The 24,537-nt window shown below is 44.1% G+C and overlaps 1 protein-coding gene across 31 annotated transcripts in view; it reads left to right on the forward strand.

The window, feature by feature from the left end:
- The first annotated feature begins 3,864 nt into the window (after positions 1-3,864).
- WDR59 (WD repeat domain 59) overlaps positions 3,865-24,537 on the forward strand; it is a 126,283-nt gene continuing 105,610 nt past the window's right edge. For 30 of the 31 annotated variants that reach the window (XR_014059179.1, XR_014059180.1, XR_014059177.1 and 27 more), the window contains exons 1-4: positions 3,865-4,024; positions 15,516-15,565; positions 20,924-21,059; positions 24,173-24,258. Coding sequence is in view for 27 of the 31 variants with exons in the window: in XM_081508676.1 (XP_081364802.1) it covers positions 3,971-4,024; positions 15,516-15,565; positions 20,924-21,059; positions 24,173-24,258 (326 nt within the window). In the remaining 4 variants the exon portion in view is untranslated. The remainder of the gene's footprint in view (positions 4,025-15,515; positions 15,566-20,923; positions 21,060-24,172; positions 24,259-24,537) is intronic. The other variant, XM_081508685.1, reaches the window with a different exon arrangement.

A 24,537-nucleotide genomic window follows, 5' to 3' on the forward strand; every position in this document is an offset into this window, starting at 1 on the left:
AATCCCATGGACAGAGGAGTCTGGCAGGCTACAGTCCACGGGGTTGCAAAAGAATGCGTGGTGACTGAGTGATTAAACAACCACATTCTACATCCTAAGCAATAGGCAAATAAATAAGAATATAGTGTGTTAAGTGAACTCACTTATTCCTATGTGATAGGATAAGAATACCTGGAAAGTATTCTTTATCTTTCAATCTCCTGCCCTTGACTCTAGCTTGCAGTGTTTCCCCTTCCTGGCTCTTTGAGCTGATACCCTTCTCTCCAGAGCATTCTAGCATTTTTGATGGAGAATTGGGAAGAAACTGTAAGGTAGGAAGAAAGTCCAATGCAGGAGTTTGGAGGCCAGGGCTGGAGGAGATGTTTGAGGACTGGGTTGTGTGAGTATGTCTGATATGTGAACAAGAAAGAAAGCAAGGGATTTTAGGGAGCACTATTGGTGATTCTGTGTTACTTTCTGGGTGTAAGGAATTACAAGTAAGGACCTTGAGTTGTTTTAGGAACTGTTTTTGCATTCATAGAAGGCATCCTTTTGATGTAGACAGCACCGGGGGGCATGACATATACTTTTTGCCTTTATCCATTCGACCAGTATTCATGCAGTGCCATGTACTTCCTGTCACCATGGAGGGCTGAACAAAACAGACCTGGTCCCTTTCCTTCCAAAGCTTGAAAATATTCAATAAACAAATAAATATTGAGTTACAAATTGTGATGTGTATATTGAAGGAAAGGAAGAAGCCACAGTGTCGTGAGTAAATTGGGGAACTGTTTTATGTCTTTGGAACACATCCTGCTCTTCATACTTTATAACGCTGAAGTACATTTTAAAATAGAGGACTCTATCAAAAATCCTAAAATTATATTGTAAAGCTCAAATGTTACTGTCTTCAGGATGTTATGTCAGGTCTCCCATTTAAGCTGCTTTCTTCCATCACATTGCTTTCATAAACACAGTTCTGCTAAGTGTATACTGTTGTGTCCCTGTTTGCCCACATTGAGCAGTTTCCAGGCATGAGTTGGTCATCCTAACCTGCTGACAAGTCCATATTCCCAATAAATCCACACTTCAAGAGGGAAAGGAAAGCTTCTCATCTCTATTCGTGTCACAACTTGCATGTATAAATAGCTATAATTTTAACACCAGTAATGATAGCTTACACTTGAGTATTCACTATATTCCAGGCCCTGTGCTTGCTTAACTCCTTACAACAACCAAATGAATTTCTTCCTTCTATGGAGAAACTGTCCCAAAGAAAGGCAATGTCAAAGAATGCTCAAACTACCACACAACTGCACTCATCTCACATGCTAGCAAAGTAATGCTCAAAATTCTCCAAGCCAGACTTCAACAATATGTGAACCATGAACTTCCAGATGTTCAAGCTGGTTTTAGAAAAGGCAGAGGAACCAGAGATCAAATTGCCAACATCCGTTGGACTATTGAAAAAGCAAGAGAGTTCCAGAAAAACATCTATTTCTGCTTTATTGACTATGCCAAAGCCTTTGACTGTGTGGATCACAATAAACTGGAAAATTCTGAAAGAGATGGGAATACCAGACCATCTGACCTGCCTCTTGAGAAATCTGTATGCAGGTCAGGAAGCAACAGTTAGAACTGGACATGGAACAACAGACTGGTTCCAAACAGGAAAAGGAGTACGTCAAGGGCTGTATATTGTCACCCTGATTATTTAACTTCTATGCAGAGTACATCATGAGAAACGCTGGGCTGGAGGAAGCACAAGCTGGAATCAAGTTTGCCGGGAGAAATATTAATAACCTCAGATATGCACCCTTATGGCAGAAAGTGGAGAAGAACTAAAGAGCTTCTTGATGAAAGTGAAAGAGGAGAGTGAAAAAGTTGACTTAAAGCTCAACATTCAGAAAACTAAGATCGTGGCATCCAGTCCCATTACTTCACGGCAAATAGATGGGGAAACAGTGGAAACAGTGACAAACATCATTTTTGGAGGCTCCAAAATCACTGCAGATGGTGATTGCAGCCATGAAATTAAAAGACGCTTGCTCCTTGGACGAAAAGTTATGACCAACCTAGAGAGCATATTAAAAAGCAAAGACATTACTTTGCCAACAAAGGTCCATCTCGTTAAGGCTATGGTTTTTCCAGTAGTCATGTATGGATGTGAGAGTTGGACGGTGAAGAAAGCTGAGCGCCGAAGAATTGATGCTTTTGAACTGTGGTGTTGGAGAAGACTCTTGAGAGTCCCTTGGACTGCAAGGAGATCCAACCAGTCCATCCTAAAGGAGATCAGTCCTGGGTGTTCATTGGAAGGACTGATATTGAAGCTGAAACTCCAATACTTTGGCCACCTGATGAACTGACTCATTTGAAAAGACCCTGATGTTGGGAAAGATTGAAGGCAGGAGAAGGGGACGACAGATGAGATGGTTGGATGGCATCACCGACTCAATGGACATGAGTTTGAGTAAAGTCCAGGAGTTTGTGGTGGACAGGGAGGCCTGACATGCTGCAGTCCATGGGATGGCAACATGTCGGACACGACTTAGCAACTAAACTGAACTGAATTGAACTGATAGAGAAATTGAGGCTAAGCCAGGTAAGTCCAAGATTTGAAAGGCTGAGGCTGAAAAAGAGAACTTAATCACCATTCCTCATGCTAACATAGCAGTTCTCCAACTTTTGGATCTCAAGACCCCTTTAGACTTCTAAAAATTACTAATAACCCCCCCAAAACTTTTATGTGGGCTCTATTTAGTACATCAGAAATTAAAACTGAGAACTTAAAAAAACTTATTTCATTTAAACATCAATGCATATTAATGTTGCTGTTGTTCGGTTGCTCAGTTAATAAAAAATATTACCATTAATAACACATTTTATAAATGAAAAATAACTTAATTTCCAAAACAAAAGCTTTAGTGAGGAGAGTGGCAGATCTTCTTAACTGCTGGCTTAATAGAAAACCTCTGTATTTTCACATCTGCTTCGTTCATTGTGTTACGAATATGTATCATGTAGCCTCTGGAAAACTCCACTGTACATGGTGAAACACAGTAGAAAAGACAAATAACTTAGGATCACAATGAAAATTGTTTTGCCTTCAGAAGCACACTCCCCCTCCATCCTTGGACACTTTGGCAGGCACTGCTGTACTATATGGGCTTCCTTGGCGGCTCAAACGGTAAAGAATCTGCCTGCAATGTGGGAGACCTGGGTTCAATCCCTGGGTTGGGAAGATTCCCTGAAGAAGGCAACAGCTACCTACTCCAGAAACGACTCGTGTGTTGGCGCTTTTCAATGCCTTTGTGGCAGGCCTCTGGGGAATAGGCCATTGTCGCTATTCAGTGGCTAAGTTGTGTCCCTCTCTTTGGACTCTTTGTGGCCCCATGGACTGCAGCACGCCAGGCTTCCCTGTATTTCAATATCTCTCAGTTTGCTCAAACTCATGTCTTTTGTGTTGATGATGCCTCCCAACCATCTCATCCTTCGTCGCCCCCTTCCCCTGCTCCCTCAGTCTTTCCCAGAAGCTTGGTCTGGTAACCATTGGTCTGCACTAATGTCCGGCTTTGGTTATCCACGGCCTGGGCCTTGCCATGGACCCCGGCCGGAGGAGAACATCTTTCTCCCCTGCGCCAAACCCTAACCTGCAAGCTCTGCCCGGGTTGCGGCTCAACCTTGGACTACAACTCCCGGCAGAGCTTGCGGCAGGGGGGGCGTGTCCTCACCGCCCCGAGTAGCGAGGGTGGCTCGAGCCGAGGGACGGAAGAAGGGGGCGTGCCCGTCTCGGGGCCGGCACGGTGCCGCAATTGGAGGAACTGGGAAGAGAGGGCGTATCCAGTGGGTGTGTGAGCCAATGGCTTGAGGCCAGACGGGCGGGGCGTGGCGGGGCGGACCCGAGGGCTGCGTGGGGCTTTCTGAGCCCGGGAACGCGGGTGCAGGGGCTGGGAGCGCGTAGTCCTGCGGCCCCCGCGGCTGGGCGCGGGCGATGGCGGCGCGATGGAGCAGCGAGAACGTGGTGGTGGAATTCCGCGACTCCCAGGTGAGCTGGGGGCCAGTGGGGCCTTCCGAGCATGCGCCCTTCCTGGTTCCCCTCCCCCACGCGGCCGGGTCTGTCCCGGGGGCGTCGGGTCGACCCCCAGCCTGGCTGGGGAGGTGGGTAAGAGGGTGGCCAGGAGTTGTCAGGCCCGAGCGGGCGAGGGGAGCTTGGATGACCGTTGGGGGTGGTTGGGGCTGCCATTGGCAGGGTTTCGGGGTTCCCCTCGTGGATATAGGCAGTGGGGTCTGCCTGGGGACATCTAAGTGCAGAGATTGCGGGTTTGTGAGCGCTGAGCAGAGGCTTCCCAGGACCAGGGTGATGAGCGAGGGGGTGTTTGCAGTCCTCGCGCTTGGTGATTTTGGGCTTGTCACAGAACTTCTCTGAGCCTCAGATGCATGGATTTCCCTGCCTCACGGGACTTTGGAGTGGATTCGATTAAAAAAAAACCAAAAACAAACTGCATGCAAAGTGCCTGTTTCAGCGTCTAAGCTTCTAAGTGTTCACTGATTCTAGAATTGTGGAAAATATCGTACAGCGAATAGGAGTATGCACTGCATATGTTAAGCCTGGTTCGAATTCCGCCTCAGCTCTTAGCCTGTCCTCACTCTCTGCTCGTGTTTTCTTACCTGTAAGAGGTACGGATCGTGCCTACCTCGTAGGGTTGGTTTGAGAATTTTATGAGGTCATACATTTAGAATGTGTGGCACAGTGCTGGACACATGGTGAACCTAAAGGAAAAGCTCCTACTTACTAGAAGTTTTTACCTGCTTTCTATTTCATTCCTTCCATATGTCGGGCCTTGTGCTAAGTGGTTTATTTACATTTTGTTTTAATAATGCATGAAAAATCGTGCAAGGTAAGTAGACATTACTCCTTTTTTTTCCCATTGGGGAAGCTGTTCCCCATTTGGTTGATTCCAAGTGACTTGGCCACAGCCTCTCATTATGTGATCCCACTGGGATTTGAAGGCAGGCATCTGGCCCCAGGGACTTATTGGGCTCATTACACTACCCTGCTTCATACTGTATGAGTCTAGCATAAGGTCATTCCACGAGAAATATCATGGCCCCCTTCCCCCAGCACCTAGGACAGTGTCTTGGTGTTTCTCTTCGTTCATAGCACACATATTTATTGAATACCTTGTCAGTGCCTGGCTTTCATGCACTCACTTGTTCAATAAAGGTTTCCTGAACTTTTGCCAGGTGCATGCTGTGCCAGGCACTGTCTTGGTGCCGAGGTGATCTTTACTGAAGGGGAATCTGGATTTATGATAAGAGGATGATGTGGTTCCTTCTTTTGCCATGAAGATGAAGGAGTGGAGAACCTCCCACCAGTTTGCTCTGTGGTGCCCTTGATACAGAGCAACTCTGGGGAATTTGAGCAACCGCATTTGGATTAAAGGATCCTAAAAGCACTTTGCACTGTCAGCATGATGTCTCTGGAAGGAGGGAAGGTGCCAGACTCCCAGGGAAAAAGAACCATATTCCTGTTACCCTTCTTGTTAATTGCTTTCACTGAGGACTAAGAACAGAGTCATGTGTCCTACCTCTGAGCCTGCTAATTTGGAAGCTACTAATCTGCAAACCCTTTAATTTTCACAGAAACCCAGGTAGTCTCACCCCTACTTCTCTGCAGAGATGTAATTGGAAAGACCTGCAGAGAGAGTGCTGACACAGATATTAGGATGCTATGAAGTTGTATCGAATAATTAAACCTAAACAGCAGTTGTCATAGTCAGAGAACAAAGTAAATTGAGTAATCTAACTGCCTTGCGGGAGTTTCTGTTTTTCTGTCTGATTTTTCTGTTCATTTGGAAGGGTATGTCTTAGTGTGAATTAGCATGATTTTGTGATTGATTTTGGTGGTCTTTGGGAGGGATAGGGACCTACTGAGACCCATTTTATTAACTGTTTCATTGATGTAGAAAAGAAAAAGTTAAAACTCTTTATATCGCTTTTCTGAAGAGCAGAACAATAAACTTTTCCAAACACCCACCACTTTAAAAAATCATTAAAAAGACTTAAAGCTCTTAAGGACTTTTCTGGTGGTCCAGTGGTTAAGAATCTGCCTTATAATTCAGGGGATATGGGTTCAATCCCTGGTCCGGGAACTGGGATCCCACATGTTATAGCGCAACTAAATCTGCGTGCTGCAACCCAGAGCCAGTGGAGAGCCAGCATGCGGCAACTGAGACTGGGTGCAGCCAAATAAATAATTTAAAAAGTGGAAAGCTTTTAGATTTTTCAGAGAAAAACCCTAGTCTGAAAGGTGAAACTCTTTTTTACATTTTATATGTGTCATTTACTTTATAAAACAGATGTTACTTTCACCGATTACTAGTGAGGAACCTGTGCTGCTTGGCATCCACTCTGAAGTGGTCGCTAGAATCAATGAGATCAATGAGTGTGAACACTAAGAAAGCTTAGTGATAGTTTTCTGGAGCAACACCATCCACTAGAACTTTCTGAGATGATGGACATGTGGCTCTTCAACAATTTAAATGGATCTAGTGTGACAGGTATCTGCTGCTAAGTCAAGTCAGTCGTGTCCGTCTCTGTGCGACCCCATAGACGGTGGCCCACCAGGCTCCTCCATCCCTGGGATTCTCCAGGCAAGAATACTGGAGTGGGTTGCCATTTCCTCCTCCAGTGCATGAAAGGGAAAAGTGAAAGTGAAGTCGCTCAGTCGTGTCCGACTCTTCGAGACCTCATGGGCTGCAGCCTACCAGGCTCCTCCATACATGGGGTTTCCCAGGCAAGAGTACTGGAGTGGGGTGCCATTGCCTTCTCCAGACAGGTATTATATTTTAAAATTTAATTAGATTTTAATTAATTGCCATTAAATAGCCACTTGCGGCTAGTGGCTCTGGTATGGAAGGTGCAGTTCAGGGAACTAGGAAGATGGAGATTAGTTTCTACTGTCAAAGAGGGGGAGTTGGTGGACTGTGCAGATAAGGATCTCTTAATTCAACAGTTAAGTACAAAAATACCAAAGGGCATGACTTTTGTGATGAAGATATGAAGGGCAAACTCATAGCAGCTGTCTCCTTAATGTCTCCACTTGGGCATTTGGAAAATGCTCAAACTTTCCCTGCACCCCAGCTTCTTGCCCCCTTCCAGTCCACCCTCCATACAAAGTGATTTAAAAGAAGTACAGGTTTATTAAGGTATACTTAATGTTCAATAAAAATTCACCCTTTTGAACTTTCCTGGTGGTGTAGTGGATAAGAATCTGCCTGCCAGTGCAGGGGATGTGATTCAATCGCTGGTTCCTGAAGATTCCACGTGCCTTGGAGCAACTCAGCCTGTGCACCGCAACCACTGGAGCCAGTGTGCCCTAGGGCCTGTGCTTGGCAACAAGAGAAGCCACTGCAGTGAGATGTTCTAGCACCACAACCAGAGAAAGCCTGTGCAAAGCAACGAAGACCCAGCAGCATCTTACAAAAAAAGAAAAATTTGCTGTCTATGGTGTTTTGTTATAGCAGCTTGAATGGACTGATAATTAGAGAAGAAAACAAGCAAAAAATCCCTACCCACATCATGCTTTCATCTCTACATCTGATTTTCACTTATCTAGTGCATATGAAATGGCCTATTATTTGGGGGTTTAATTTGTATTTCCCTGACTATGTGAAGATGAATATCTTTTCACATTTTTTTCCCTATGAGATGCTTGTTTATATTTTATACCCCTTTTTTAAAATTGAGTTGTCTCTTTCTCATAGATTGAATGTAAAATTTTTTCTGAATTCTAATCCTCTATTTAGTTATGTAAGTTGCAAATATGTTCTTCCAGGTTGTGGCTTGCCTTTTCATTGTTCTAATGGTATTTTTAGATGAACAGTAGTTTAAGCTTAGTGCAGTTGAATTTATGGATTGTACCTTTTCAGTCTTCTTAAGAAAAATCCATATCCTAGGTTCATACAGATTTTCTTCATAATTTTTCATTTTTTTCTTTTCTTGTTGCTTTGAAATGGAGAATGAGGCATCTCAGGAGAAAGCTTGCTCTCTGCTGCCCCTGGTGGTTGATGACTTATTAGTCTCAGCATTACTATAACTTCTAGACAGATGAAGACTGAGGACTGGTTTTTGCTCTAAAAAAACCAAAAAAGAGTTGAGCAAATTCTTTAGCTAAGGAGAAAATTATGAATAGTTTATAGTCTGTACATTTCTGTCGAGCAATCCAGCTTTGATCCCTGCTTTTCTGGATTTACTTTTTGAGAACTACAGGGATGTGGGGAAATGGTAAGACTATTTTTGGTGGAAGTGACTATTATGATGTGAATGCTGCAGGTTGTTTTCTAGAAAACTTGATATAAAAATGCAGTGGGTAAGAGTCTGCCTACCAGTGCAGGGGACATGGGTTCGATCCCTGGTCTGGGAAGATTCCACATGCTGTGGAGCAACTAAGCCTGTGTGCAACAACTATTGAGCCTGTGCTCCAGAGCCTGCAAGTCACAGCTACAGTGTGTGTGTGCTGTGTGAGCCTGTGTGCGCCCTAGAGCCTGTGCTCTGCAGCAAGGGAAGCTACCACGAGGAGGAGACGGAGCACCGCAGCTGAGAGGAGCGCCCGCACACAGCAGTGAGGACCTAGCCCAGCCAAAAATAAATAAATAAACATTCTTAAAATGCTGTGAGGGAAGAGGGACGAGTATAGTAGAGCAGAGAGGGTTTGGAGCTAGAGGCTCAGCATGAGGATCCAGGTTAGGCCATTTATTTGCCGTGTGATCTTAGGCAACTTATTTCCTTTCTGGGCTTCAATTTCCTCATTCATAAAACTACGGTAATAGTACCTGTCTGTGTCCAGGATTCCCCAGACCAGTCCCAAGTTTCACTGGGAGGATTCACACTCGTATTTGCAGTTATGATTTATCAGAGCAAAAGACACAAAGCAGCATCTCAGGGAAGAGGAGAGAAGCCTGGAGGAAACTGGGCACAAGCTTTTGAGTCATCTCCCCGTGGGGTCACTCCGGACATGCTTAACTCCTCCAGCATCAAATTGTACCACCCATGAAATGATGTCCACCAGGGAAGCTCCTTTGGGACACAGCGGCCAAGGTTTTTCTTTGGAGCTGGTCATGTAAGAGCCCTCTGGCTAGCACAGACCAAAATTCCACGTTCACTGAAGCGCAGCAGTGGCTCTGCACAAACCACGTTGTTTGTACGTACAGTTTAGACACAGCACCTCTTATCCGTTAGGGAATATGGGACCCCCCCCCCAACCCCGCTGCCTCAAGTCCGAGATACCAGTCAGGAGTCAGCCTTGTAAGCCAGCCTTTGTAAGGTTAGCAGTCTCATGCCTGCTGGTAACTCTTTTCTCCAGCTACTGAGTTCCCATGTGGATTAAATGAGATAATGTACACAGAGCCCTTAGCAGTGGCCAGTGTACTTCTACATTAAATGCTTGATGCATGTTTATTACAATGGTGATATTAGAAAACTTGCCTGAGGAAGCAGCAAACTTGGCCAGACTCATGGGACTGAGAGGACCTTTGGGAGTCATCTCATCTCTCCTCTTATTTTACAAATGAGGAACCTGAGACTCAGAAAGTTTAGGTAATTTTCCTTGTGAAACCAGTTTGTACCATTTGAGTTTGTGGGAAAGTGAGGATGTTCTCATTTTAAAGGGAGAGACTTCACTTCAACAACCTAAGTGTCCAACAACAGATGAAGGGGTAGAGAATTCGTGGTACATCTATACAGTGGAATATTACTCAGCCATAAAAAGGAATACAGTTGGGTCATGTGTAGAGACTTGGATGGACCTAGAGTCTCATACAGAGTGAAGTAAGGCAGAGAAAAACAAACATTGTATATTAATGCATATATGTGGAATCTTGAAAAATGGTACAGATACATCTACGTTGAGGGCAGGAATAAAGACACAGATGTCGAGTGGACATATGGACATGGGAAGGGGAGGGTGGGATGAATTGGGAGATTAGAAATTAACGTATGTACACTCATGGGTAAAATAGATAGCTAGTGGGAACTGCTGTAAAGCACAAGGAGCTCAGCTTAGTGCTTTGTGATGACTTAGATGGGTGGGATGGGGGTGGTGGTGGGAGGAAGCCTAAGAGGGAGAAGATATATATGTATATATGTGTCCAGATAGCCGGGGCTTCCCAGGTGTCTCACTGGGTAAAGAATCCGCCTGCAGTGCAGGAGGCAAGGGCACCCCACTCCAGTACTCTTGCCTGGAAAACCCCATGGACAGAAGAGCCTGGTAGGCTGCAGTCCATGGAGTTGCGAAGAGTCAGACATGACTGAGTGACTTCACTTTCACTTTCCACTTTCATGTATTGGAGAAGGAAATGGCAACCCACTCCAGTGTTCTTGCCTGGAGAATCCCACGGATAGAGGAGCCTGGTGGGCTGCCGTCTATGGGGTCACACAGAGTCGGACACGACTGAAGCGACTTAGCAGCAGCAGCAGTGCAGGCGACTCGGGTTCCATCCGTGGGTAGGGAAGATCCCCTGGAGGAGGGCATGGCAACCCACTCCAGTATTCTTGCCTGGAGAATCCCATGGACAGAGGAGCCTGGTGGGCTACCGTCCATAAGGTCGCAAAGAGTAGGGCACGACTGAAGCGACCTGGCCCACACGCACATATATATAGCTTATTCACTTTCTTGTGCAGTGGCGGCTAACACAATACAACATTGTGAAGCGATTATACTCCAGTCAGAAATAATAAGTAAAGAGGGAGACTTCCCAAGAAAGGCTCATTGTGCTGAGTGTGTAAGCAGACCTCTGATAGATAACCTCTCTATAAGCAAGGGTGGTTTGAAAGCAGGCTTGGCAACAGTGTCTGCTCTAATTTAAAGCGATCGGATCTTGTCATGTTAAATGCTCTGATCCTTTTCTATCAGTGGGTTTCAGTTTGTGGAATTGTTGTATGGAGTCTGGTAATGCATACATTACAGTCAGTGCTCAGGCACGTGACATCCTGATCTTAGGGGAATTGACCTAGCTCTGGTTTGCATTGACTGAATGTTTCCACTTTGCATCATTTAGAAGGATGGCAGGCAAAGCATTTCTGTTTTTTGGACAGCTCTTTCTAATTCAGCTGGGGTCGAAAGAGGAGGAAGAGCTGATTTCTTCCCTAGTCCTTTCAAAGAAACCAACCCTAGCTTTTGTTCTGCAGGTAGCAGAGGCCTCTAGGGAGGCTTTCCTTTGCATTGAATCAAGGCAGAAAGATAATCCTATGAAGCTGTGTTACAGATTCTTCCCAGAGATCAACTTCCTAACAGAACCTTGTGTTGGTACCCAAATTTAACTGTAAACCCAAGGTGGATGTGTAATGCAATTCATCTCCAAATTCAGTGTCATTTGACTATTATACAGTCTCATACCTGTTATTTTTTAAAAGACGAAAGTGTTTTACCGTAGCATTTTTTGGGTAACAGTTTTATTGAAATATTTTTCACATATCATATGATTTACCTGTTTCAAATGTATACAATTCAGTAGGTTCTAGTACATTCACAAAGCGTGTAACTCTGACCACAGTAATTTTTTTAATTTTTTTTTGACCGCAGTAATTTTTGGAACATTTTTGTTACCCCAAGAGGAAACCCTGTACCCTTTAGCCATCAGCCCCCTAGTACCCTGATACCCCAGCTCTAGGCAGCAGCTACTAATCTAATTTCTGTTTGTATAGATTTGCCTATTCTGAGGATTTCATACAAATGGAACTATACAATATATGGCCTTTGTGACATGCTATTGTATAGATGTACCAGATTTTATTTATCCATTCATCAGTTATTGGACATTGGGGTTATTTCCACTTTTTGGCTATTATGAATAATGCTGCCATGAACATTTATGTACACGTTTTTGTATAGCATAAGCTTTTATAAGACCTGTATTGTGTATAGTAGCTAGCGTTTATGGAGTGTATACCATGGACCAGGCATTGTGCTAGTAAATTGATTTTTACCTTCCAGAAATTGCAGTGTAATGGTGGAGACCTATCAGTAAGTAGATAATTATTGTAAAGTATGATCAGTACTGTATAGGGACTCCCAGCAGTCCAGTGGTTAGGACTCCGTGCTTCCACTGCAGGGGGCACGGGCTTGATCCCTGGTCAGGGAGCTAAGATCCCGCATGACATGTGGCACAGCCCAAAGCAAAAGCAAACAAAGAGTAAATGCCGTGTAAAGGTGAGCCTTGGGTATTGTGGGAGCATAGGCAGGGCACTGAATGTGTGTAAGCGGGGAGGATTCGGAATAAATTAAAAGAGCCAGAACAGGAAGGAATGAGCCAGGTGAAGACTGGAGAGAAGGGTCTTCAAGGCAGAGGAAGCAGCTGGTGTGAGGCCAAAGAGGAGAGAGTGCTTGCCTGAGTTTGAGGACCTGGAAGGAATTCTTCTGAAGAATTCCGCTTTGTCCTCCTGTCAGCAGCTCACACATAGGAGTTCCCTGGAGCCGATGGCTGGAGTGTTGGGCTGGGGTTGGGAGGGAGAGGCTGAAGGGGGAGCAGAAGAGAGGTCTGAAGTGACCTTTAATGTCATGCCCAGGCTGTGAGAGGAGTGGAAAGAGAAGAGACTTGGAAGGGGGCCTTGAAAAGATAGGAGGGCTTTTTATTATAAAATACTGCACATATGTAAGAATGTAGGCTCATTTAGAGGAATAAAAATCTGATAAAAATCTCTACCATCTAAACATTTTCATATAGTTTTTTTCAGTGTTATTCAGGCTAAGTAGCCGATTTAAGTTTTAGTTCATATTAGGGAATGAAATATCACTTTCCCTCTGTAAGTAAGGTGCAAGCCGTTACTCACAGGGCTTACTTTACAGCAAGCCCTGTTCACAGCTGGTGGGCGTTTTCTCTCCTCGTGCGGCTCCCTTCCTCTCTTGCAGTGGCATCGCACAGGAGCCCCATGGCCCTTCGCCCTCTGATGTCCGGACTGAGCATCTCTCAGCTGTTCCCCATCGAGAGAAGTGAGGGTGCTGAGGCCTTGCGGGGGACTCCTGTCCTGGGTAAACTCCACCTTTTACTCTTGTCAGTTGATTTCACAGCCTGTCTTAAAGCACTTCTCTGTTTCCATTTCCCCCTTTGGAGCAGCCTAGCATAACGCTCCTTCATGTGCTCCTGCAAACATAATGTTGGCCTCTTTTATGTGAGGGGGGTAGGGGTAGGGAAGTGTAAGTTAGATGTGGGTATTCTTTTGTTTTACTTCTTAAAAAATAACTTACTCTGACGAGGAGATGTGGTGAGTTATGATAGTCTAGTTGTAGGCTGGGTGCCTGCATTTTTCTGTCATCCTTTAATATTTCTGGAATATTCCATTGTATAGATATCTGTAATTTACTTATAGATAACATGAATTCAACAACTCTGTGTATAAAAGTTTTGCTGTATTTTGAATAAATTCTGGAGGTGGAATTACTGAGTCAGAGGACATGACGTGTTTGGTTTTTTTTTTTGGTGTTATTACCAAATCATCCTTTATTGTCTCTGTACCACAAACTTAGCAGCTTGAAGTGGCACCCATTTATTAGCTTACAGTACTGTAAGTCACAAAGAGTTGGACATGACTGAGCTCGCGTGTGTGTGCACGCATGCACACACACACACACACGCACACACACTCTATAGGTCAGAAGTCCAGACTGCTTTCTCTGTCGAGGCTGAAAGCCAGGCATCACTTTACTGTGTCCTCATCTGGGGGCTCCGTTGACTTAGGGAAGAATGTGCTAACAAGCTCATTCAGGTTGTTGGAAGAATTCAGTTCCTGAGGGTTATGGGACTGTGGTCCCTGTTGTGTGCCGATTATTATTTAGGGATCACTCTCAGCTTCTGCCATGTGGTCTGTCCATCTTCACAGCCGGCAGCAGAGTCTTCTCCCTGTTAAATCCCTCACCCTCCAAATCTCTGACTTCCTCTGGCTCTGACCTCTGACCTACCTTTAAACGGCTGATGTGGTCAGGTCTCTCTATCTCTGTCGCTCCTCCAATAACTGTTTCATCATCCCAAATGGAAACTATGTACTCACTAAACTGTATCACCTCACTGCCAGCCCCCTAGTCCCTGGCAACCTCTACTATACTCTCTGTATCTACGACTTGACCTTTACCTAGTCTGGACACCTTATATAAGTGGAATTATGCAGTATTTACTCTCTTCTTTTCTGACTTACTTCACTTAGTGTAATGTTTTCAAGGTTCATTCACACTGTAGCATGTATGCCATTGTGTGTATATACCATGCTGTTTGTCCATTCATCAGCTGATGGGCATTTGGGTTGTTGGGGTTGTTTCAGGCCTCTTTATCTTAGGGTGAACTGATGTTGGACCTTAATACACCTCAGAGTACTTTTACTAGATTAGTACCTAGACTAATGGGGAGAATGTGTGTGAATAGCAAGGGCCCAGAATCTTGAAGCCACCTTAGGATTCTTGCTACCACACACCCTCTAGAAAGATGGTACTGCTCCTGGTTGCAGGTACCATCTTGCCCTCTTTCATACCCTTAGTGTATAAATTTTCCAGAAGAGTTCTGGAAATGGCATTTCATTTCACAGCCTGTTTTTGCACCTGGGTTTTTCTCTGCTCACGACTCCAGTGAAATGAGGAATGCGTATTAATTCCCTTCTCAGCCTCCAGTGAAAACACTCTGACATCTTGTCCCTAATATTACAAGTTTCTTGGGGGTATATGAGTGAGAAACCCATTAAGAAGCCCAATGAAAGTGAGGAAGAGAATTTCTGTTTACCATTTGTGATTTGTGAGTGTAGCAGGATGTACAAAATGCATTCTCTCTGGACTATCTCTTGGAAAGAGCTTAGAGCACTTAATAAGCAAACAACGGCACAGACTGTTTCAGATAATGCCCTGGGAATGCAACAGGACTTGAATTTGCCAAATAAGAGAATTTAGGGCTGTAACTGCCATGATTAAAATTAGTCTCGTGCTCCAGCCTGAATGCAAATCTCCTTGATTCAGCGTGGTCTTTTGGAAATTGGATATCGGCTCCGGAAAAGATGGTGCTCCCTAGAAGTTGGGAGACCTGGGGAATGGAAACCAGTAAAATGTGCTAGAAATCTCAGATTAAATAGGAACTGAGCATCTCAAGAACATGACTGTAGATTCAGCAGAAGTGGTGTTTGAAAATATTCAGTTGCCGTTTAGCTTGGAGAAGAAGTCCATGCCCTTTGGAAAGGCATGGATTGTGTGTGTGTTTGGAAGGAACTCTTAGTAGCTCATTTTGCTCTGAGCTAGTTGGATTCTCCGACAACTCCAGGACTTGTTTCCTCAATTTAGACTCTGCCCGCTTGGTTGTGTGTACCCCTGGTGGAACAGACCACAGCTGCCCTGTTGTGGAAGATGAACGTGAGATTTGGATGAGAACTAGAAGGGTGTTAAAGAATCCACTGTGGGGAACTGCCTGGGCCATGGGAAGAGGAAGACCTGCAGGTGCCTACCTGCCTGTCCTCCCCGACCTGAGCTGGTCTCCCTGGCAGGACTGAACGCCTCTTCTCTCTCACAGGCGACCGCCATGTCCGTGGACTGCGTGGGGCAGCATGCAGTGCTTTCTGGGTAAGTGAGCTGGCGGAGTTCGTCTGCCACGGTTTCCGGGAGTAAGTTGCAAATCAAGAGGCTTCTGGGAAATTGGACAGTGCTTCTTTAATGTAAAGATTACAGTCATTAGGTTTAGTTCCACTCTCCTAGTGACCTCAGAGATCGTCACAGGGATTATTTGCGTCTCTGTCCTAACAGGTGAGCGATAAAATTCCTTTGAGCTGTTAGTTAGTCACTAGCAGTGTGGTCTTGAAATCTCCATTTTATGTTTGATGCGTGGACTCTTTGGAAGGATGCTGTCTGGTACAATCTAACAGGTAGTTGGTTCCTAGGTTTGAAAGGATCTGGGTTCCATTGATGATGAGCCCCTGGATGTTTATTCAGTTGGCCTCCTTGGACTTAGTTTGCTCATAAAGGAATTGGATTTCATCCTGAAGAAATTGAGTTATGTAATCTCTGTAGTGTCTTCTGGTTCAAAATTAAGATTCTGGCAAATGAAGTCCATCCCTGCATTTGCTAACCACCCCAACATTGTACCAGGATGATAACATTTGATGGTCAGAGTCCCCCTTTCCCTTTCATGTTGCTCTAGATTGCTGCCTCTCAATTCAGCTATATTTTCATTAACTTTGTTGTTTGTGGACCCATTTATAAAATGAAGTGTTTTCTATTCATTAATTTATTTTGAAATCATGTTTTAATTTACTTTTAAATAAAACCATTGCAAACATTGAGTAACTCAGAAGGACATATCATGGAAAGTAAGCTTCCCTTTTCCCTCTGACCCTCTCTCCAGATACCACTTTCTTGTATCACATTGGATGCATAGATGAAGAAAATTTGCTGTCTCTTTCTCCCCTCCCTCAACTGGCTTTTTAAAAAAGAGCTTTATTGAGATATAATTCACATACCCATATAGTTCACCCATTTCAATGTACAATTCAGTGGTTTTTGGTGTATGTTATTAATTTCTGAATCAGTTATTTTAAATTTTTTATTAAAAATTTATTCTTTATTTTTTGGCTGTGCCGTTCCCTGAACAGGGATTGAACCCGCACCCCTAGCTTTGGAAGCACAGTCTTAACCACTGGACCACTAGAGAAGTCACTCCTAATCAGTTTTTAAACCTTGTTTATTAATGAACGAAATGCCTATACATGTTTAAAAAGCCAAGTAGCATTAAAAGCTTATATTGTCAGCAGAATCCCACCTCACCCTTTACCCACCCCGATCTCTCTCCCCAGAGGCAACCACTTGAAACTTTTTTTTTTAATTTGAAAAATAATTTATTTGACACTGTATTGATAATATATGAATGTCTATTTCAACCTAATTTTTAAAATAGCCAAAGATTTGAATAGACATTTCATGAAAGAAAAAATATCAATGGCCAACAAGTACATAAAAGATGATGAAATCTCTAGTCACTGGGCATAATGAGATACCACTATACATCCACTGGAATGTCTAAGATTTGAAAGTCTGAAAATGTTAAATGCTGGCAAGCCCATTGACGAAAGTGGAGTGTTAATGTCCCGTACTATTATTGTATTACTGTTTATCTCTTTTTATGTCTGTTAATATTTCCTTTATGTATTTAGCTGTTCAGTGCATATATACTTAAAACTGTTACAGCTTCTTGTTGGGTTGATCCCTTTACCACTGTACAATGTCCTCTGTCACTTGAGACTCTTTTTAGCTATTTTTTTTTTTCTTTTTTTGGATTGCCTCCAGTTTTCCAAGTGGTATGCTACATATTGGAGAAGGAGATGGCAACCCACTCCAGTATTCTTGCCTGGAGAATTCCATGGACAGGGGAGCCTGGCGAGCTATAGTCCATGGGATCGCAGAGTTGGACATAACTAAGCAACTGACACACACATACTACAGATACTCCTGTATCTTGATTTATCCATCATCAATATTCAAATTGAGTTCTTACAATAGAAGATGAGTACTGAGCATTTTTATTTAGTCTGTGAGTCCCTTACATATATACCTGACTTTCCCCCTCCTTCCAATGTAGTCTTATAACAGTTGTTGTGTTGAATCGTATTTGGGATTCTTTTTCTCACTGTTATTGTCAAGAGGTCCTATGCTATTTTGATTCTGGGCTCTGTATGTGACCTATTTTTTCTCTTTGGAGAAATCCTATCTTTATCCCTAGTGTTATCTTTGCCGCTTGTGTGTGTGACATTTTCACCATGACTGATTTGGTATGTCTTTTTTCATTCATTTTGCTGAGGACTTAGAGGGACCCACCTCCCCTGTCTGACATTATTACCTGCTTTATCTAAACAAAAAGAAAAATAACATATACTTGGCATTATGTAGCCATATTAACTGGAGAAGGAAATGGAAACCCATTCCAGTATTCTTTCCTGGAAAACCTCATGGACAGAGGAGCCTTGTGGGTTACAGTTCAAAGGGTTGCAAAGAGTTGGACATGACTGACAGCTGAGCACAGCACACAGCCGTATTGACAGCCCATAATATACTTTCAGGTGCCCTGGAATAACTGTATCTTAAACGTTAGACTTCTCAGTACTGACTGCTGTGGATATTGTCATTTGTAGCATTCTAGGAGAAAATCAGATTATGTAACTGGACATCATGCAAGTGTTTCTGTTTTGGTGGTGTTCTTAGACATGTATACATCATATTGTTTTTCAACATGAGCTTAAAGGTCGCCATTTCATTTTCTTATATTGAACTTTAAAATGTGTGTAGTAAGGTATATCCTTAAGTGTATAGCTCGAATAAATTACAAATATATGCACTCATGTGATCACCAGAGTAAAATACAGAATAATTTTTAGTAACGTGGAGGGCCCTTTCAGTCTGGAAATCTGTGTCTTTTAGCTTGGAGAAAATTTCCTGCATTCTCTCTTTGATCATTTTCCCCATTCTTTCTGGAGCTCCTCTTAGGGCTTGTTGGATATCCTGTATGGATTCTCTTCTGATCTTTCGGTCTTTTTATTTTGCATTTTGAGAGTTTATTTATTAATTTTTTTGGCCACACCATACAGCATGTGAGATCTTAGTTCCCCAACCAGGGATTCGAACCCATGTCTCTTGCATTGAAAGTGCAGAATCTTAACCACTGGACCACAAGCGAAGTCCCACATTCTTGGAGATTTTGTCAACTTTAACTTCCAACCCTTCTATCAGATTTAACATTTTCAACTATTATTTTAATTTCTAAGAGCTCTTGTTCTCGGTTCTTTACCTTATCTTCTTTTATGTCTCTGAGACTATTAAGTGTAGGCTTTCTTCTTTCCTCTGTGCTGCCCATTTCTTTTCTTTTTATCCTTTTGGTTGTTTTGGTCTCTGTCTTTCCAGTTTCCTGCCGTGACTGATGCTCATGGGCTCTGTGTTAATATTAAAGAGTAAGTGCAATTTCTGTTTACGCGTGTGGTGGTGGAGTTCGCTGTAGGGAAAGCAGTTGGAAACCTGGCCCTTTTGTTGGAGTGTGCCGAGGTGTCTGGAAGTTCTCGGTTCACGTATGGTTGAAGCCTAGCTTGAAGGGCTTTGAGCATTACCTTGCTAGCGTGTGAGAAGAGCACAATTGTGCGGTAGTTTGAGCTTTCTTTGGCACTGCCCTTCTTTGGGATTGGAATGAAAACTGACCTTTTCCAGTCCTGTGGCCACTGCTGAGTTTTCTAAATTTGCTGGCATATTGAGTGCAGCACTTGCACAGCATCGTCTTTCAGGATTTTTAAATAGCTCAGCTGGACATCATCTTCAGGGCCTTGTTTTTGTTGTTTGTTGGTTTGCTTTTGTTCTTTCTTGGGCTGGTCATCTCCCCCGTCACCATCAGTGTCTGGAGACTGAAAGCCACGCGTGGTGAGTGCTGCACAGGGGAAGAGGCCTGAGGGTCGCGCCCCCCGCTTCACACCCTGTTATGGGTGCAGCACCTCACGCTCACCCCCTCCTGTCCCAGCCCCGGCTCCTCTGAAGTAGTTTCTCTCCCCCTCCAGCCCCTGCCCGCCTGGATTCCGCAGTGTGAATCATTTCGCCTTGCAGGCCCTTGGGTGCTGGCTGTCTTTCCTCTAGATCAGTTACCATTTTCCTGCCTGCTTTCCATTTTTTCCTCTGTCATTTTCCGTGTCTTTGTGGATTTCTGTCTTTTATATTTTCACCCTTACTCTAGTGGATCTTCAGTGGGGGAATGAAGACAACCAGTGTGTTCAGTCAGGCGTATCTATCCGGAAGTACCCACCTTCTGCTAGCCTGCATTTTCCCCGTGCTGTCTCTGGGCTCTCCTGTTGATACCCGCGTCATTTATATAGTGTTGGGCCTTTGCCCTGTTTTCGTTCTAATGAGAAGATGCTGGCCTGCCTGCCGTATGATCAGGTGATTCCTTAGGAAGAGGTCAGAGGTTCTAGGCTTTTGTTCTGCACCAGCCTTCTCAGAAGCCCCACAGACTCTGAGTTTGTGTCTTAACCTGTGCTTCCCTTCTCTCTTAACCTGTCCCTCCTAGGGCTCCTGCTAGAGTTTGATCTGCCACTTTTACTTTCTAGTTCCTGTCCCTTTTGAGCAGGGACAGTTCTTCTTTGTCTTCGTTGCCGAGCCCACCTGTCCTCGCTGACACCCTGGGCACTCGGAGAGCTCCCAGCAAAGAGCTGCTGATGGCTGCTGAGAGGTTGATCCACCCACCGAGGGCTTTTTTCTTAGAAGGAAAATAGGTGAGCAGAGGACGTCCCCGTTTTCAGATCCTTCTTTTTGATTGGCACTGTGAACATTATTGGCACTTAATATGGTTATTGTTTTCATCATTATTTTTTGGTTGCTCTTCCCCCTTCCAATAGTGTTAATTTAGTTCCTGTCACCAGGTCGTCAACTTGCATGGGAATCCGAGGTTTTCTACAGAATGTTTGGCTAAGTGATAAGTGATGTGTTTGGTTTTACCCACACTTATTGAATGCAAAGCACTGTGCCTAGCAACGAGGGAGTACAAAGATATTCAAGATGTGGTCCATACCCTGAAACGTTCAGCTGCTTTGGGACAAGAGCCTTTACATGGGCAGTTCTGCTGTGGAGATGGGTGCTGTAGTCGAAATGCAGACTGCGTGGTGGGGGTCTTGTGGAATCAGCTGTGATCTTCGCTGGGGGAATGGGAAAGCCTGAGGAGCTGAATCTGGTGGAGGAGGTCAGGATTCCGGGGGTACAGGAGGGAGGACCATCTCTAGAGGCAGACCTTGCAGGGGTACAGCAGCCACGAGTTACTCTGGTCACTTGTATGCCTTTCGGAGTCAATAAACATCATGTGCATCTGGGGATGTTTTTTTGCGCACTGTATGTCATTCCAAATGTGCTTTTCTATCTTCACGCAAATGCTGTTCTGTCGTTAGAATGTTGATGTTGTTTTCCCAGCCGTCGATTCCTATACATCGTCAATCTGGATGCCCCCTTTGAAGGTCACCGGAAGATCTCACGCCAGAGCAAGTGGGACATTGGAGCTGTGCAGTGGAATCCTCATGACAGCTTCGCGCACTATTTTGCAGCCTCGGTGAGCTCATTTAACGAGTACTGGAAAAGGCTTTTAAATGTGAGATCTGGGCTGGTAGGTCTGTGTTCTAGGTAGAGAAGAGAATGCAATCCTCCTTTCTCAAATGGGAAAGAGGTGTGCATGCTTCTTAAAGGAGGATGGAAGCAAATTACAGATTTAAGTTATATATGGAAAGAATCCGGGGACCCATCAGTGTTTCTAAGGATTGAATCCAGATTTGGAAGGGGAAGCAGCTAGATACCTCCTTGTCTGTTTATGATAAGAACCCGTTTTCATTGCAGGAATGTAACTAGCCAGGGACTCTGAAAGACCTTCTCAGGATGGACCTGGTGAGCTGGTCTGGGAGTGATTGTTGCTTTCAGAGCGATCAGAAGATTCCAGACACCTTTCCACTCAAAGGAAGGGATCCTTTTCTTGACTAGGATTCGTTAGATTTGTTTAACCCCCTGAAATTTTATGTACCTATTTATATGTGAATTCTTCCAGGGAAAAGATCATACATTTTATTAGATTTTCCAAGGGATTCCAGACTCAAAAAAGACCTGGGCTTTGATCATTTCTAGTATCCCTGGCCAGATTTTTTTATCAAGATTTGTTCTCCTAGGACAGCAATCTAAACCTCTGGCTCCTTTTGCACTGGGCAGGGAGGGCAGTATTTGAAGGAGTCCTCATCCTCCAGGGAATGTGACCATTCCCTGTGCCGTCTGGGTCTGTTCTTATCAGGAATGACAGTCTGTGAGAGGAAAGCATCTTACAAAAGAAAGAAGAGCAGTGTTGTCAGCTTTAGAAGGAACAAAGAGCTGCTCTTCCCTGTTGTTTCTAAAATAGAATCTGACTGTCTGCCTTTAACGAGGGACAACAACTAGATTGGAACTGGTTCCAGGGACTATTGAAGGGTCAGGCCGGATCATTCTTCGTGGCGGGGTCTGTCTTGGGCTTTGCAGGAAATCAGTAGCATCCCTGGCCCCTCCTCCAGAAGATCTCAGTAGCATTCCCCCACCCCCATTGCGACAACCACAAATGTCTCTGGACATTGTCAGGTGTTGCCTGGGAAGCAAAATCTCTCCTGATTGGGAACCACAGATTTAGGCTGAGCCCTTAGTACTCAACCCAAGTGGACTAACACTGCTTGTGTTTAGGAGGGGCAAGACAGCACCTTGTTGATTTTTTTCAGACAGTCATTTAAAGTGAACAGTTCAGTGCCCTTTACTACATTCACTGTGTTATGTAATCACCACCTCTGTCTAATTCCCATACACTTCCATTGCCCCACAGGAAACCCCTGTATGATTAAGCAGTTATTCCCTCCACCCACAGCCCCTAGTGACGTCTCTGTGTTCTATCTCTGGATTTAGCTCTTCTGGACATTTTATATAAATGCAATCAAATGATACATGACCTTTTGTCTCTGGCTTCTTTGTCCATGTTGTAGCATATATCAATACTTCTTTCCTTTTTTATGGCTGAATAATATTCCTTCGTATGAATACATCACATATTGTCTGTTCATCCACCAGTGGACATTTGGTCTGGCTATAAGGAATCTTGCTGATAAGCACATGTGTGTATGTATACTTTTTTGAGTACTCATTTTCTCTTCTTTTGGGTATATTTCTAGGAGTGATGGGAGGGCCACTTGGTAAGTCTGTGTTTTACTTTTTGTGGAACCATCAATCTGTTTTCTACAATGGCTGGACCGTTTTGCAGTCCTGTCAGCACTGCACGAGGATTCCAGTTTCTCCAGAGCCTCACTGAAATTTGTTATTTCCTGTTTTTGTTTTCGTAATTTAAAAATTCTAGTCATCTTAGTAGGTGTCAACCAGTGGTACCTTACTGTGGTTTTGATTTGCATTTCCCTCATGGCTAATGACATTGAACATATTTTTGTGTGTTGGTTGGCCATTTTCATATCATGTTTTGGAGATTTGTCTATTTAGTTCCTTTGCCTGTTTTTGAACTGGGTTATTTGTCTTTTTTTACTATTTAGTTGTAAGACTATAGACCCTTATCAGTGATCGGATCTGCAGGTATATTCTCCAGTTCTATAGACTGTCTTTTTAATTCCTTGATAATGTTGTTTGTGACATCTCATTTTGATGAAGTTCAGTTTTACTCATTTTTTTTCTTTCCTTCATTGCTCTTGATTGGAAGGCAGACATTTTCAGGGAAAGAGCTTTGGAGTTAGGACATCTGAGGTTAGGACACAGTTTTAATGCTCACTGTTTTATCTTGAGCACCCACCCATCTTTGGAGTCTTAGTTGCCTTGTCTGTGATGTGGGTGATGACATCTAGTGTGCAGTGTGATAAGAAAAAGCAGAGGGCAGGTTTCTTAAAGTTCCTGTTCCATAAACTGGCCCTAGCAGACCCTGGAAATGGCAGGGAATGTTATTACAAGATCAAGAAGGCTTTTCTTTTCACTCCTATTCCCACTGGAAGCATTCTGAATTCTAACCTTTTGAACAAGAACCTTACGTATTTAGAATTGGAAACTGGCATTTCTGGGTAAAAATCTCAGAGCTCTGCACAAGTGTCTCTGAGCTAAAATGAAAACCAGTCTTCAGAAATGATTAAATAGACTATTAATAGTACTAGTAGTAGTTAGTGTATTAGTAATCTTCATCCACTGTCAGTGTGTTTCATGAACTCTTGATATTTGGGGAGCATTTGCTGGCCTGTTGTTTCTTTAAGTGAAATGTAGTTTGATGGAAGCTTTTTCTTTTCTTCCTTCTTCTTATTGTAGTTGTGGTTCCTTCTGGCCCATTTGCCCTGTGTTGTTCTGCTTAACCTTTAAAGAAGTTCACATGTCAAGGAGTCTTGTATAATTTTGCCTTCCAGGACTCCCTTTCGGTAGTGGTTCTGTTTTCTTTCCCATGCAGGCGTTTTTTCAGAGTGCGATAGGTGGCTTCCAGGTGTTTGACAGCGGGAAGGATGAGCTGAGAACGCAGAGTGTGACAGCGACCAGGGAGATGGGAGTGTGACCTTCAGAGCGGGGGGTGGCTCCCCTGACAGTGGAGGAGCGCTCTGTGACCTGTAGCTCTCATGCTCAGGAGCGCATCTGTAGCTTCAGTTCAGCTGTGACGTTTAAGATGGCATTCCCCTTGTTTCTTTCCAGAGCAACCAAAGGGTCGACCTTTACAAGTGGAAAGATGGCAGTGGGGAGGTTGGCACGACCTTACAAGGCCACACTCGCGTCATCAGGTAGGCACTGCCCTCCGCCGCTCCCGGGCCTGTCTTGTTCGGTCACCGTCTCTGGGGAGATGAAGCAAAGACACCATCCCCCTCCTGGCTTGACCCTCTGGGTTTGCATTGACCCTGGGTGTCTGCTGGGACCTTAGCAGTCCTGAAGTGATGGCTTTCATGGCGAGGAACAGCTGGAATTTGGGGACCCTCATCCCTGTAGCTATTAACCCCGATCCCAGGAGATACCTAGACAGGTACACCCCGCTCCATAGTGAAGGATTAGAGTTCCTTTGCTGC

The sequence above is a fragment of the Giraffa tippelskirchi genome, chromosome 7, assembly GCF_054371585.1.
Source record: "Giraffa tippelskirchi isolate mGirTip1 chromosome 7, T2T-mGirTip1v1.2.pri, whole genome shotgun sequence".
Taxonomy (NCBI): Eukaryota; Metazoa; Chordata; class Mammalia; order Artiodactyla; family Giraffidae; genus Giraffa; species Giraffa tippelskirchi.